The sequence below is a fragment of the Rhizophagus irregularis genome, chromosome 20, assembly GCF_026210795.1.
Source record: "Rhizophagus irregularis chromosome 20, complete sequence".
Taxonomy (NCBI): Eukaryota; Fungi; Glomeromycota; class Glomeromycetes; order Glomerales; family Glomeraceae; genus Rhizophagus; species Rhizophagus irregularis.
Window position 1 is genome coordinate 3,603,958 of NC_089448.1, and position 13,971 is coordinate 3,617,928.

Sequence of the window (13,971 nt, forward strand, 5' to 3'; positions counted from 1 at the left end):
TTTTTATTATTCTGATAACATTTCCGATGGTAATAAAATTTTCGGCTTTTGATAACATTTCTTATTCTATTTATGGAGGTTAATAGGCTAATACTAGGTGGGTTAGGGTTATTAAATTCTACCGTTCACGTAATTATTTTAAATTCTCTTTTATTCCCTCTAAACTTCTATTAATTTTATTAAGAGCGTTAATTAATTCTCGTAATTGAAATTCATCCAACTTACTGTTGACATATCAGATATAATTTATCTTATTTTACTAGGCTCTAATTTTAAATAAGGTTGGGAACTAGGTTTTAAACCTAACCTTCTCGCTTTTATATATGTTCTATCTATTTCCGTTATAAACACGTCAATATTCCTTAATAGTTCGTTTACTTGTCTTTTTCCGGAATTTGCTTGAACGAAATATTTCAAAATTTATTATTTGCTAATTTGCACTAAAATTTTACTAGGTACCATTTTTTTTTTACTTTTCACTGGCTATTTGTTGTTGACTAGAACTAACTGGCTAAGGTTAAATCCATGCTTACCACTTTGGATTTTTGATGAATAGTATTTATTATCTATATACAGTATATTATATTCATGTTTTAAAACAAGATTGCTAATCTCCCAATAATAATTTTTTGAATAATATTCCTATACCAAATGAAACTAATATTGATAATATTAAAACCGGCTTAGTGATTAGTCCAGATTGGGTCCTTACTCGCTCGCGTAAATGGCTATTTTCAGTATCTAATTGACGTAATTTTATTCTTAATTCTCTGTTATCCCTTAATAATCCATCCGCATCTCGTAGTTGTCTAAACCTTTCGTCTATTTTGTCTCGTCTTCCTAGTCTGTTCATAATAATACTGTTTATTATTAGGTGGTTTTCCTTGATTTCCTTTTACTCCACAAATATTTTCAACCATTAACGCTAAAAACTGTTATTAAGATCCCGCCAATAATTTACGTAGCGTAGTTCGGTTTCGGTAGCTCCTTTTTTATTTTTTATCCCTTTCTTTCTTGAATAATCTTTTGTAGGGAAGGAAACCAGCCGGAGACAACTTTTTGTTTTATAATAAATTTAAGAAAAATAATTATTTAATCGAAACAACGAAAAAAATTTGATAGGCGCAGTACATTAACAAAAATGAAAAAGATTACAATTTACAAGGCGCAGTATGAAATTCGGGGTCAAATTTAGTGTTCCCTGGTCCTTTTTATACATATCGATTCATCGATGCAGATCAGTGTACTATCACATGTTAATGCTAAGCCACTCAATTCAAAATTCGTTCAAAATTCGTTTTCCACAAGAATAAGAATAAAAATAATAAAAAATAATTTTTAAGCTTCCTTCAATGTTTACCTTTAAAATTATTATTTTTGTAACTAAGAAATTACGGAAGAAAAAAAAAGGTAGAGCAAGATTTTTTTTTAAAAAAAAATAAAATAAAATAAAAAGAAAGAATTAGAAATAAAAAAGACAACTAAAAAATAGAATAAAAGTCAAAACCATTGACTATAACAATTCATATAATTTCATAATATGATTTACCTTAAGTTTTAATGAAATTGAAACGAGTTTTTTATTTTAATATAAGTTTTTTTTTTTGTCTTAGCGTTAATTGATCTACAAATTCACCTGATGTGAAGTCCCATCACCATGTATGTTGATCATTTTGATTTTTCACAAATATAAAAATTACGATGAACCAAATTCGCGCATGAAAAATCACCGCATTTAAATAACCGCAGTAATTTTGAAGTAATGAATGAAAGTTATGCAAGAAAAGTAGATTACAATTAGATAATTGTAATGGGCGGGATATGATGTTACACGAAATTGTTACGTATTTTATCACGCGACAATTTTTTATTTGTATCAGCAGATCAAGGAGAAATATAACAATGAGAACTATGTTTTTTAATTTTAAATTTGCTTATTGTCCTAATTGGTCGGTATTACAAAAAAGGACGTGTCCTTTTAACGTTCTCATTGAACGTATTGCAAAAAAGATTTAACCTTAATTTTATCATTGTTAGATTTAATATGCCTAATTTAATACTAGAGAACAATGATCAGATCTTGTGATACAGCAGTACTTTTCTTGTTATCTGCAGTATATATAGTAAATATCATATACAGTATAATATACAGTATATGCAGTCAAGTGATATAGTACAGAATCTTAATCACAATTTAAATAATCTTTTTCATAAAATTGACACTCTTCCTTATAAAAAGGAATGCCGGAATTTCGTCTGGAATTTGTCCTCACTGTTTGGAATATTTTACATTTCAGAACATTTTCTGGACGTCTTCTAAACATACTCGCTGCAATTTCCGGTTAAAGGGCCTTTTTTCAAAAGAATAATTACATCATAAGTATTTGTTATGTTGTGATAAAAAAAAATCAAAAAGTCAATTGAATCGTATTTGATGAATATTAAAGCAATGTACTAGATTTATTAATGAAAAAAGCATATTTGAATCATTTTAAATTAGAAATAAATATTGTAACATGTACTGTATGTTGTCGTCATGAAAAAGCACTTAAAAGATGAACGTCACCTTTTTCTTAAAATCCTTACCAGCCGTTATAGTTGTTTTTTTTTATTGAAAATCGAACAATGAACCTCTTGAAAAGTATTATCATCTTATAAATTAATTGTAAATTGATTTTTTTTTTTTTAACATTTAAATAATTTCTTCAATATTTATTGGCGCCACTAACAAAAAAAAAAATTAGGCGTTTAACTTTTGGCAAAAAGTTCAAATGATACCTGTTTATGATGCACGTCATCTAGTACGTTAAATCATTGCCGCAGTACATTTCGCATACTGAATGCGTGTATTAGAATTAGATAGAACCTCCTTCGAATATACAAATAATAGTCAAATAAACTTTTTAAAGAAAAAAATAAAATACGATTATGTTACATAACTGGAAACACGAAAATAAAATCAACCAATGAAAAGACATTTTTTTAAACTGACTCAGATCATCAAAAATTTATAGTGCGTTACGGAAAACGAACTATCGAACGAACTATCGAACGAACATTAAAACTATCGAGTGAACGATATACACTTTTTTTTAAATAATTTGAGTACTTTCTAAATTTATTAGAGAAAAAAAAAATCTTGTAAATCTTGTTTTAATTTTAATCTAATCTTTTAAATATATTCTGTATATCAATTGTTTTTTTTTTTATTAAATTAATTTTATTTTCTTCTCATTGAACGAACCCTACCCAATTTTTTTGAAGAAGATTGATCAGGTGATAATAATGATTGATCATCCTTTTCTTTTTCAGTTACACTAGATAAAGAAGTTGAACTTTCAGATTTTTCATCAGATTTTTCCGATAATGGAATTGTCATTGATTCTTTTAAAGGAGAAGATTTTAATGGAGATTTTTTAAGTTTAGAAGGAATACTACGTGATAAACCACGAGAACCAACATTACCAACTTTTCCACTTTTTTTACCCATACCACCTTTTTTACCCTTTCCTATACCATCTAAACATTTATCACCAAGACAAGGTTGACACATTAAAGCCCTTGTAATTAATTTAAACATGAAATAAACAAGTAATTCACCTTTATTAACTCTCCAAACATCAGCCAACCATTGAATAATATTTAAAAGTGAAGTCATAATAATAGCTACAACAGAAACAATATAAGTAGCTCTAGCGAATAAAGCAGCATTTTGAACAGCCAAAGTAACTTGAGTTGTATTTGAAGGAGAAATAACATCACCAAATTGATCTTCAGAATTTGGTTTAGGAGTATAACCACTACCAATTAAAGTTTCATCACCATGAATGAAAGGATCCAAAGCTTGTACTCTATTAGCAGCAGCAAAAATAGCAGCTACTATAATAACTACTTGACTTATAAAACCCAACCATTGAGAAATTTTAGCATCTAAACTTTTAATAGATTCAGTATAATCTTTTGCTTTTGGCATTAAAGCGTAAACTATTTGAAAAGGACCACCAAAATACATTGGACCACCCACTATATTAGGTACAGGTTTATTTAATATTTTAGCACCTACATTTATAAAACCACTAATTAAAAATATAGAAGTTTGTAAAGTAGTTGTCATACCACTTATTTTTGCTACAACTGTTAAATCACCAAAATCCCATTCTGGTATATCAAAACTTCCCAAGAATAAATCAAAAAAGAAACTTTGTACTGAAGTAGATTCTCCTAATAAAGTTAACCAATCCATAGCTAATGATGTATAATAAAGACCTATAGTAATTAATATATCAAGTTTATTAATTCTTTCAGTAATTAATTCAGTTTCTTTTGAAATTTCTTCGGGAGTATCAGGATCGATCTTTCGTACTTCTTTTTCTAAATCATCTTTAATTCCAACTGTTTCAAGTATACTTAATCCAGTCTTTATAGTTTCCGCTCCAGTCATTTCTTCTTTATTATCTTTTTCATTTATTTCTTCATCTTTTTTATCTTCTTCATCTTTTGGTACATCTATTACGATTCTTCCACCTCCTGGTATTGGTTTTGACATTATAATGATTTTTTGATCAGCGATAAGGAAAAAAAAACTACATAAAGATCATCATAAATAATTTAATCGAAAAACTCCTTTTTAAACGAACCCTTTTAAATTTTTGTATATTATTCATATAAATAATATAAATAAGCCTTGATTGTGATCGATTAATTCTTTTAATATATGATTATATTTCGTAATTAAAATATCTAAGCGCTTAAGCCATAAAATTAAGCTAAGCCACGATCGGAAACAAGGATAAAGAATTATTAGCGTGAAGACTAAAACAAGTTTAAGCCACAAATTACGGTACATTAAATCATTTTTTTTTTATTTAAAAAATGAACGAATGAACATAATAAATATATAATGGATTAATTTGATTACCGTACCTTGATTTAAAAAAAAAATTTCCATTAAGAGATATTTGTAATTTTTTTTTTTCCGTAGCGAAGCAATAATAAATGACATAATGAATAATGATAAGCATAGCCAAATTATTTAATCTACCTCCCGTTATGCCGTATATGCGTATATTTACAAAATTGTAAAGTGATTTGGTGATAATAAAATTACCTAAAAAATACTAACGGGTATCACAATTATCAAGCACGGTATATTTACCAGTAAATTGGTAAATCACATAACTCAAAATAAGGTTTGATTTCTTCGATCATATGATATAGTAATATAGTATGCATTCAGTAACCCGCCTAACAATGTAACCAATCAAAATGACTGCGGCAGAATTTGACAATGAAATGCACGAATTTTTTTTTTTTTAAAAAAAAAATTTGCCAAAAGTAAACAAAGCATGATGCATAAGTTTTCTTTGTTAATGTAGATGTCTTATGACTTACAGACACATGATAACTCGGACGAATTTTTTAACCCTAAAAGGAAGTTCAACAAAGAAACAAAGAGGGAATGTGAAAATCAACTTTTTGGCAAAAAAAAAATTTTTTCGAACATCTTTTTTTTCAATATATTTAAGAATGCTTCTTGACATCGAAAAGAAAAAAAAAATATTTTGGCCGTTAATAATTTCATTACTTTTTAATATTTATTAAGTTACCAAATTTGTTATTGCCTCCAATTCGTCGAGTTTATTTTCAAAGAAAACAGTCCTTTTTGAGTAAACGTATCAATATGCGTGTATTTAGCCGTAAAAAAAAAAATAATATGATAAATACATCTCTGAAATAAATTGTTAGACATTTTTATAATTTTTTTGACAACTGCAGGGAAAAAAAAAACAAAACAAACAAACGTCAGCCAATATTTATTTAAATGTATAATTATTATAGAAATGGAAATTTAAATGTCATTTTCATTAAACGAACATTAATAAATACCTTTATTTATGTCTATTGATTAAAATGTAAACGTTTTTTTTTTTGTTTCGTGATATCATCATCGCACTGCACCAGGCTGAAATGATACTCATTCATTAGTATAAAAACTTGTGTTTTTCCTAAATTTGCCTTAAACAAAAAAAAAATTAAATAATAATCAAAAATTTGGAAAAATATAGAAATATTAGAAAAATTAAAACGATTAAAAAAAAAAAACTGGAAAAATACCTGCGAAAAAAATGCCGCTTTTTGATGATACTGTAGGTTGATATTACAAAGAATATACGCTATATACATTTTAATTATTTTATAAATAATTCCTTCTTTTTTTTTCTCTCTCTCTTTCAGAGTAAAAATATAATTTTGAATTTTAAGCAACAGCACGGATATGATTCAAATGACTATGTGGGAATAAGTAGATTGATTCCTCCATTCACACCAAAACAAATCCGTCATTTGTAAGTTAATTTAATTCTACTTTATTATTTTCCTTGAAATTATTTTTATATATATTTATTTTTAATTTGTAAATTTAGTTGGACAAATATACTGGATCCGAGATGTAAGCTAAATTTCTTTTTGACGACTTAATTTTCTTTTTAATTAATCGATAATATTAAATCATCATCTTCTATTATATATAGTAAATCACAGTTGTTTGGATAAAGAAGAAGAAGATTATACCGTTACATGGATTGAAAATCGAGTTCTAAATGGTCCAATTAATTGGGGGGAATTAATTAATGATATTCAACAACGGTTCGGTAAATTACGCCCCAAGAATAAAATCAAGAATTTTTGGTACTCAAGATTAAGACGCCGTCGAAGCGGCCAAGTAAGAAGTCAAAATATAATAAATAGTTTTAGAAGAGAATTTGATTCTATAAATAATACTCTTCAATCAACTATCACTTCTCGCTTCAACCCTAATCACCCTAATCTAATTCATTCCTCAAATTATTATTCCTCGAATTGTTCCTCGAATTATCCCTCAAATTATCCCTCAAATTATCCCTCAAATTCAAATTATCCCTCAAATTATCCTTCAAATTATTCCTCAAATTCAAATTATCCCTCAAATTATTCCTCGAATTATTCTTCAAATTATTATTCCTCAATTCCTAATATTTCTTGCACTAACTATTCAATACCTCAACCTAACTCCTTTCAATACCCCCCTCAATCAAATAGTATTCCTATTACCACTCCTAATATTCATCAGCTAATCCCCACTGCTTATTGGCATAATTCAACAGTTCCTCATACTCTTCAACCTAAACCTGACCCCCCACAATTTAACGAACCTCATAGGATGAACCCTTTTTAAACAAAAAAAAAAAAAAATTATTATTATCCGTTGAGTAATTTACCATCGTAGAACGTTGTGTATATAGTACTGAGGGGATATTATTATGTACAGTAATATTATAATAAATATATATAAAGCTGGACTTTATTTATACTTACCAACTTTTTTGACATTTTATAAATTTTTCTGAAATTGCCTATAAATGCGAGGTTATATTTATATAAATTTTTTTTTGTAAAGAATCCTTGATTCCTTGTGAAACATGGCTCTTTTATAAAGATTTGTTTGTCGAACAAAAAATTAATGTGTAGCATAACAAAAAACTTTGAACGCCGAAAATTTCTTTCTAAATATCATTTCTTCAATGAAAAAAAAAGGGCTGAAAGCATCGATGATAAAAAAACAAAATCATAAATATTTGTTTGTATCAGCCGCATTGTTTCATCAAATCATATAATATTGTAACAAATAATTTCTTCTAATAATGTTAATGATTTATATTATATATCTTTAACAGTATATTTATACTTAAATGAAATAATATTTTTCGGATTATTAGCTTCGAAATTTGATGAGAAGCTAACGAAATTAAAACGTTTTATTGATATTATTAAAAAAAAAAATAAAATAAATCGAAATCAAATCATTTTATTCTTTTGACAAAAAAAAATAATAAATAAAAGAAATAAATAAATAAATAAATAAATAAATCCATTATAGAAATATTGAAAGTTGATTGAAATTTACTTCACAAAAAAATAAATTTTTTACCTCATTTCTTTATAAAGAAATTTCGCATAAAAAAAAAAATTAACTACAGATCATATATATATAAAATCAAAGCCGGCATTATATCAATTAGGTATATATTATTATAATGGGTATGGTGTCAAAATCTTTCGAAGGATTTAAAAGTAAAGCTTTTTTAAGTTATCTAGTATACTATTATAACGATGTAAAAAAATGTTGCAATAATAAATGGTAAAATTAATATTCAATATAAAAATTAAAATTAACCAAGAGTTATTGCTAAATATCACTGCTGGTGATTGTCAACTTACCAGAATTAGTGTAGAATTTTGGGCAGAATTAAAAAATGTCATGAAAATCTGCCCGGTAACGCTGGTGCGGTAAGATTCACCTGCGGTGAGATTTAGCAATGCCCTGTTAAACATATAGATGGTACAAAAATTTAGATAATTAAAGCTGAAAAATGGGTTAACCCATTGAATACTGATGTTAAAGAATTTGAATTTGTTTACTGTAATCTATAAGAATTTTTTTAAAAATATATACAGTATATACAAATTTCGGCTGCAGTATTTTTATTTCATATGTACAGTATTAGTTAGAATCATGAATCGTTCATTATAGTAACGACACTAAAAATCCCCTTCAAAGTATCAATTCGCTCTTCCTGCCTATCTTTTTCTTCTTTTTCTTATTTTCTTAACCAGTAGTACTCAATCTTCAAAATCCTTGTTGATGTGCCCATATTTTGTAATATGGTTTCCAGATAAAAAAACGAAATTAAAGAATTTATTTTTGACCATATAATTGTTTTTGGATACTATATATGGATTTCAGTCTATTAAAATATTTAATTTTACAATGAGATATTCTAATAATAATTGGATTTAGTACATATCAAGAGATGGCGTAATCTTATATTTATAAAATATATATCCCAATTCAGTGCTTAATATGTCGATCATTTTTAGATTTTCGACTGCGTATGAAATTTTCATACGCAGCCACGCATAGTAAACTGCTAATACTGGCCAAATATTGTTAATTTCTATAATTTGAACAAAAAAGTAGTGTTTTGTAAATATATAAACAAATATTATTCACCCGATATTTTTTCGCCAAATTTGTTATTAACAACTATAATTTCTTTGCTAAGAAATGTGGCTGGTGAATAATGCAGCTTTGAAGGTCTAAAATCATTAAATAAGGAAAACAAATAACAACTAATAAAGCTCGATGCGTTAGTATTGTTAAAGATATTCCATAATATATTTTGATTCATTTTAAAATAATTTTACAGCTATTTGCGAAAATAACGACTAAATTGATTTTTAAGAAAATATAATTTCGCCAAGAATTTCGGGATTTGAAATATTTTTTATATAAAAGAAAAAAAAGTAATTATACAATTTAAATATATTTTAGATCAATAATTTCGGATATAATTTCGGTTAATAAGTAAATTAAGTTGTTTATTTCGGAAAAAACACGGCTTTACTATAAAAATCTCAATTTTCGACTGCGTATGAAATTTTCATACGCAGTCATATTATGCATGGTAAATATCTGATATGGCATATTGGTGATGTCCGTAATTAGTATACCAAATTTGACAAGCAAAATCAAAAAATTTTATAAATGAAATTAAATAGTCGATCACACTTTATTTCGACTTATTCGTTCATATTATAAAAAGACCCTGAAATTTTTTACACAAAAAAAAACTTCACTACATTTTTATTAAAATTTCCAATTTATACTTTATATCCACAAATCTCATAATTTAACTATGGATCATCATAAACTCTCATTTTCTGAATCCAATAATTTACAATCAACAGCTGCTGTTATTCAACCTGAACAAGGATATCTTCCAAATATCGTTGCTTCTAATTCTGACTTTTCCATGAACGATAAATAACACATTTCCAACATTTCAAACAAACAATAATTACTCCGCTCATCAACCCACATTTAATGAAAACATCACAATTTCGCGATCCTATCCTCCAATTGATTTACAACAATCAACTGCTCAACCGGAACGTGAACGGCATTCTTCAAATATGAATTACAATGTTGTCAATGTTGACTTTTCCATGATGAACGATAATAGTATCTCCCCAACATCTCACACAAATAATAATCACTTCAATCAACAACACACGTCTAATGTGCAATCCTATTCTCCTCCGGTCACCCCTTCGTATGCGCAACAATATGGTCACCCGTTATCGTCGCAACCCATTGAAAATACTTCCTCTTCATTTAATACGACAACTATTAACCCATCTCAACCTGAAATCTTTAGTTTTGATATTCCCGGGTTTAAAATAATCATTGTGCCTACCTTCCCTCAACGAAGATAATACTTATTCTAATTATTCTTCTTCGGATATCACGGATAATCAATTTACTCAATTCGCTCAATTTCGACAATAAAAATTATAATTGAGTAACGTATGTAACTTAGGCGTGAACCTAAATTTTTTTTATTACTTTATTTTTATTTTATATAATAGCCCTGTTCATTTCCGGTCGGTTGCATTTTTCGGTCGGATTTTGTTGTACAAAAATTATCCAATAAAATTTTTTGATTTTCGATCGCAAATTGAACTGCTTTAGATTGAAATTTAGTTCGAACTCCTTATATTTGATATATATTTTTTTCTTAAATGTCACGTAAACAGAAATTATTTAATTTTGGTTGGTTATTTTTTGGCGTTCGACCAAAAAACCCCAAAAAAAATTGGGCCAAAAGTTCAGAAAATGGTTGCATTGTACAAACTGATCAGCCCAATCAAAATTAAATCTGACCAAAAAATGCGACCGACCGGAAATGAACAGGGCTAATGTATCTCTTTATATTGATGTACCATATGTTCATATTTTAAATATTATTTAAATAAAATTATTTATCCTACAAAAGAGAAATAACTTCAGTTCCTGTACCCGAGTATTAAACAAAAATCTCATTATTATAATTAATTAATTAAGACAGATATTATTTTGATTCTATATGAACTTCTTTTTATTGTCCGGAGCGACTATATTCAACATTATCACGTGTAATCAATTACCATTGCGCCCTTTTTCGGATTCATCAAAATGAATAATAGAATGATAAATTATTTTCCTCAACATCTTGCTCATGCAAGATACTTGGAAAATATTTCACTTGTCAATATTTCTTTTGTTCCTTTCGCGAATTTTGTTTTTTCATTTGATGCATTTAGCGTAAGTTTAAATTAATTATCACTAATAATTCTTATCTGACCAATTATAATGAGCGGAATTTATAGTTATTGGTGGAAAAATAGAGATATCGGTCGAACACAGATCTCCCATCCAATAACTCATAATCATAAGGCTCAATAAAAATCTTTGCATAAATTCTTCAATTCCAATTTTTAAAATTGGTTAAAGAACCAGAGACAATTTTACACATTACACACGCACGTGCACTATAAATTATGCCCCATTTTAATATTGTCAGTTGTCATTTAATACAATTTCTCACATGATCTACAAAAATAGAAAGAGAACAATAAACACTTTCTTAAAAAAAAAAAATTATTATTTTTTCCCCTTTATGTGATAACCATCATATATTTGCAAAAAAAAAATCCCCCATTCTTCATTTTCCAGTGACCAAAATACCAAAATAAAAATAAAAATAATGTAATTAATAAGATAATTTAAAAAAGTTCGATTCAGTGATTTATTTAATAATTTATACGATTTAAAAATATAAAATATTTTTTTTTTCCGTTTTTTATTTTTATATTTTTTTTTTTTTTTGTAAAGCAATAATCAATAGTTATTTTCCTAGGGATTATGCTTGGATAATTGCATTATTTTATACTCTTCTTTTTTCTTTTTTTTATTAATGAAAGAATTGTCTATTTGGACTCGGTTAAATGACAAAATCGTTTACTGTTAATATTTTTTATTATCTGAACATATCAGTTTTTAATAAAATTCATTCTTTTTATTTCTATTTACAATGTCTATCATTTTTAGACATACCGGTAATATAAAAAAAAAATTTTTTTTATATTGATGATTTCATAATAAAGAAAAGCTTTATCACTTTGAAATAATTTAAAAATGATTCCTAATAAAGCTATCGAAATCTTTTTTCTATTAATTCCCATAATGAATTTTAAATAACATTTATTTAACTTATTGATAAATAGATTCCCATGGAACAAGTTTTGTGTATATCCAAAAAAAGATAAAAAATGATGAAGTCATATTATTCACTATGCTGATAATTGATAAGATTTGATGATAAGATTGTGAATTGTGATACGGTAGATGGGTAGATTACGTACGAAACAAGATTTTATCCAAATCGTTTTTATTATAAAAAGACATTGATATTAAAAAATTCGCCTAATTTTCAATTATACACCTACAAATATGGATAACAATAATTCTTCACATAATAATCATAAACTCACATTTATTGAATCTAATAATTTACAGTCAACAGATGTTGTTATTCAACCTGAACTATAGTTGGGTGCCGAAACTCTTCATATGCCGAAACTTATTGACTATATACTGAAAATAGTTCAGCTTTTAGTTTATATAGTTGCCAAATCTGAAAACCTAAACCCATTGCTAATATCCTAAGCCATTTCCAAAATCCTAATTTTACTGAAAATTTAACCTAAATCTAGATTTAGTAATGGTCTAATAGTTTAGGATTTCGGCAATAGTTTCGGCAATTGCATATGTCGAAATGTTTCGGCACCCAACTATAGCCTGAACAGGAATAACCTCCAAATATCGTTGCGACCACTTCTGACTTTTCTATGAACGATGATAATATTTTTCCAACAGCTCAAACAAGTAATACAAATAATAATTACTCCGATCACCAACCCACTTCTAATGGAAACACCGTTTCAACTTCAATTTCGCAATACTACACTTCGCCGTATGTTCCGCAGATCACCTGCAACCTATTGAAAATACCTCCTCTTCATTTGATTCATTTAACATGACTACTATTAACCCTTCGCAATCTGAAATCTTTAGTTTTGATATTCCCGGATTTAAAATAATCATTGTGCCTACCTTTCCTCAACAAGATAATACTTATTCGGATTATTCTTCTTTGGTACTACGGATAATCAATTTACTCAATTTCGACAATAAAATTATAATTACCTAACGTATATAACTTAGCCGTGAAATCTATTTAAATTCTTATCATTGCTCAATTTTATTTTTATATTTTTATAAATTTTAATTATATTTTTATATAATATATTGATGTCCGTACGTTCATGTCTTAAATATTATTTAAATAAAATATTGTTCATCCTTCAGCCTTGCCATTCGAGTATCAAACAAAACTTCATTGTTCTAATTAGTATTAACGGTTTAATGGAAGTTATGGCTTTGTGGAAGATATCAAAGAATTTATTGAAACAGAGAATTTACACGCATCCCTATAAAAAATTTTTATCCGAATATTTCCATTATTTCTCCGTGTCTTCCGTAAAAATTCCGTGAAAATGATACATTCACGGATATCCGTGTTAGCGAGATGAAAATTTCCATAATTTAAGGCTATAAATTCCATTAAAATGATACATTCACGGAAAAAATATGGAAAGATAAAACACGGATCAGATTTTTTACAGGGCATGTGTACTCTATAAATTACAAGTTAAATTACTTATAATTAATAAAATAATTTAAAAAAGTTCAAATCAGAACTTTAACTCAATAATTTTTGTATTTTTTTTATCTTTTTTTTTTCATAATAATAATTTTTTGGCCTAGAGTTTATGTTTTATGGATAAGGTAATTACAACGAATTCAAGAATTAGATTTTCATAACCAAATAAATGATTGAAAAAAATAGCTGGATTTAAAATTCGAATTTAAGCTATAGTTCCAAGTTTTCTCAACTCCAAATTCCGAATTGGGTTTCCAATGATTTCACATTAAATTATTATTGTATTATTTTATACTTTTATTTTATTCTTTAAAAAGGATTGTCATTT

At 27.0% G+C, this 13,971-nt stretch overlaps 4 protein-coding genes across 4 annotated transcripts; 2 read left to right on the top strand and 2 right to left on the bottom strand.

Annotated features, from left to right (window-relative positions):
- Positions 1-397: 397 nt before the first annotated feature.
- Positions 398-1,181, bottom strand: OCT59_013384 (uncharacterized protein). Its single transcript, XM_066140768.1, has 2 exons — positions 1,156-1,181; positions 398-1,055 (listed from the first exon to the last, which is right to left on the bottom strand). The coding sequence occupies exon 2, from the start codon at positions 851-853 to the stop codon at positions 608-610; it is 246 nt and encodes an 81-aa protein (XP_066001617.1). The 5' UTR covers positions 854-1,055; positions 1,156-1,181; the 3' UTR covers positions 398-607.
- A 1,908-nt stretch (positions 1,182-3,089) lies between these two features.
- Positions 3,090-4,614, bottom strand: OCT59_013385 (uncharacterized protein). The gene has a single exon (XM_025315472.2). It carries the CDS (start codon positions 4,544-4,546, stop codon positions 3,221-3,223), a length of 1,326 nt encoding a protein of 441 aa, XP_025182739.1. The 5' UTR covers positions 4,547-4,614; the 3' UTR covers positions 3,090-3,220.
- A 1,511-nt stretch (positions 4,615-6,125) lies between these two features.
- Positions 6,126-7,213, top strand: OCT59_013386 (uncharacterized protein; the record flags this gene model as incomplete). Its single annotated transcript, XM_025315474.2, has 4 exons — positions 6,126-6,146; positions 6,235-6,344; positions 6,423-6,448; positions 6,531-7,213. 4 exons carry the CDS (start codon positions 6,126-6,128, stop codon positions 7,211-7,213), a joined length of 840 nt encoding a protein of 279 aa, XP_025182741.1.
- Positions 7,214-10,011: 2,798 nt separating this feature from the next.
- On the top strand, positions 10,012-10,314 carry OCT59_013387 (uncharacterized protein; the record flags this gene model as incomplete). Its single annotated transcript, XM_025325134.1, has 1 exon — positions 10,012-10,314. The coding sequence occupies one exon, from the start codon at positions 10,012-10,014 to the stop codon at positions 10,312-10,314; it is 303 nt and encodes a 100-aa protein (XP_025182742.1).
- Between the last annotated feature and the right edge of the window lie 3,657 nt (positions 10,315-13,971).

What these genes read in the sequence shown, in the direction of transcription:
- OCT59_013384 (XM_066140768.1), bottom strand. Translation starts at nt 853, where the DNA reads ATGAACAGACTAGGAAGACGAGACAAAATAGACGAAAGGTTTAGACAA.
- OCT59_013385 (XM_025315472.2), bottom strand. Translation starts at nt 4,546, where the DNA reads ATGTCAAAACCAATACCAGGAGGTGGAAGAATCGTAATAGATGTACCA.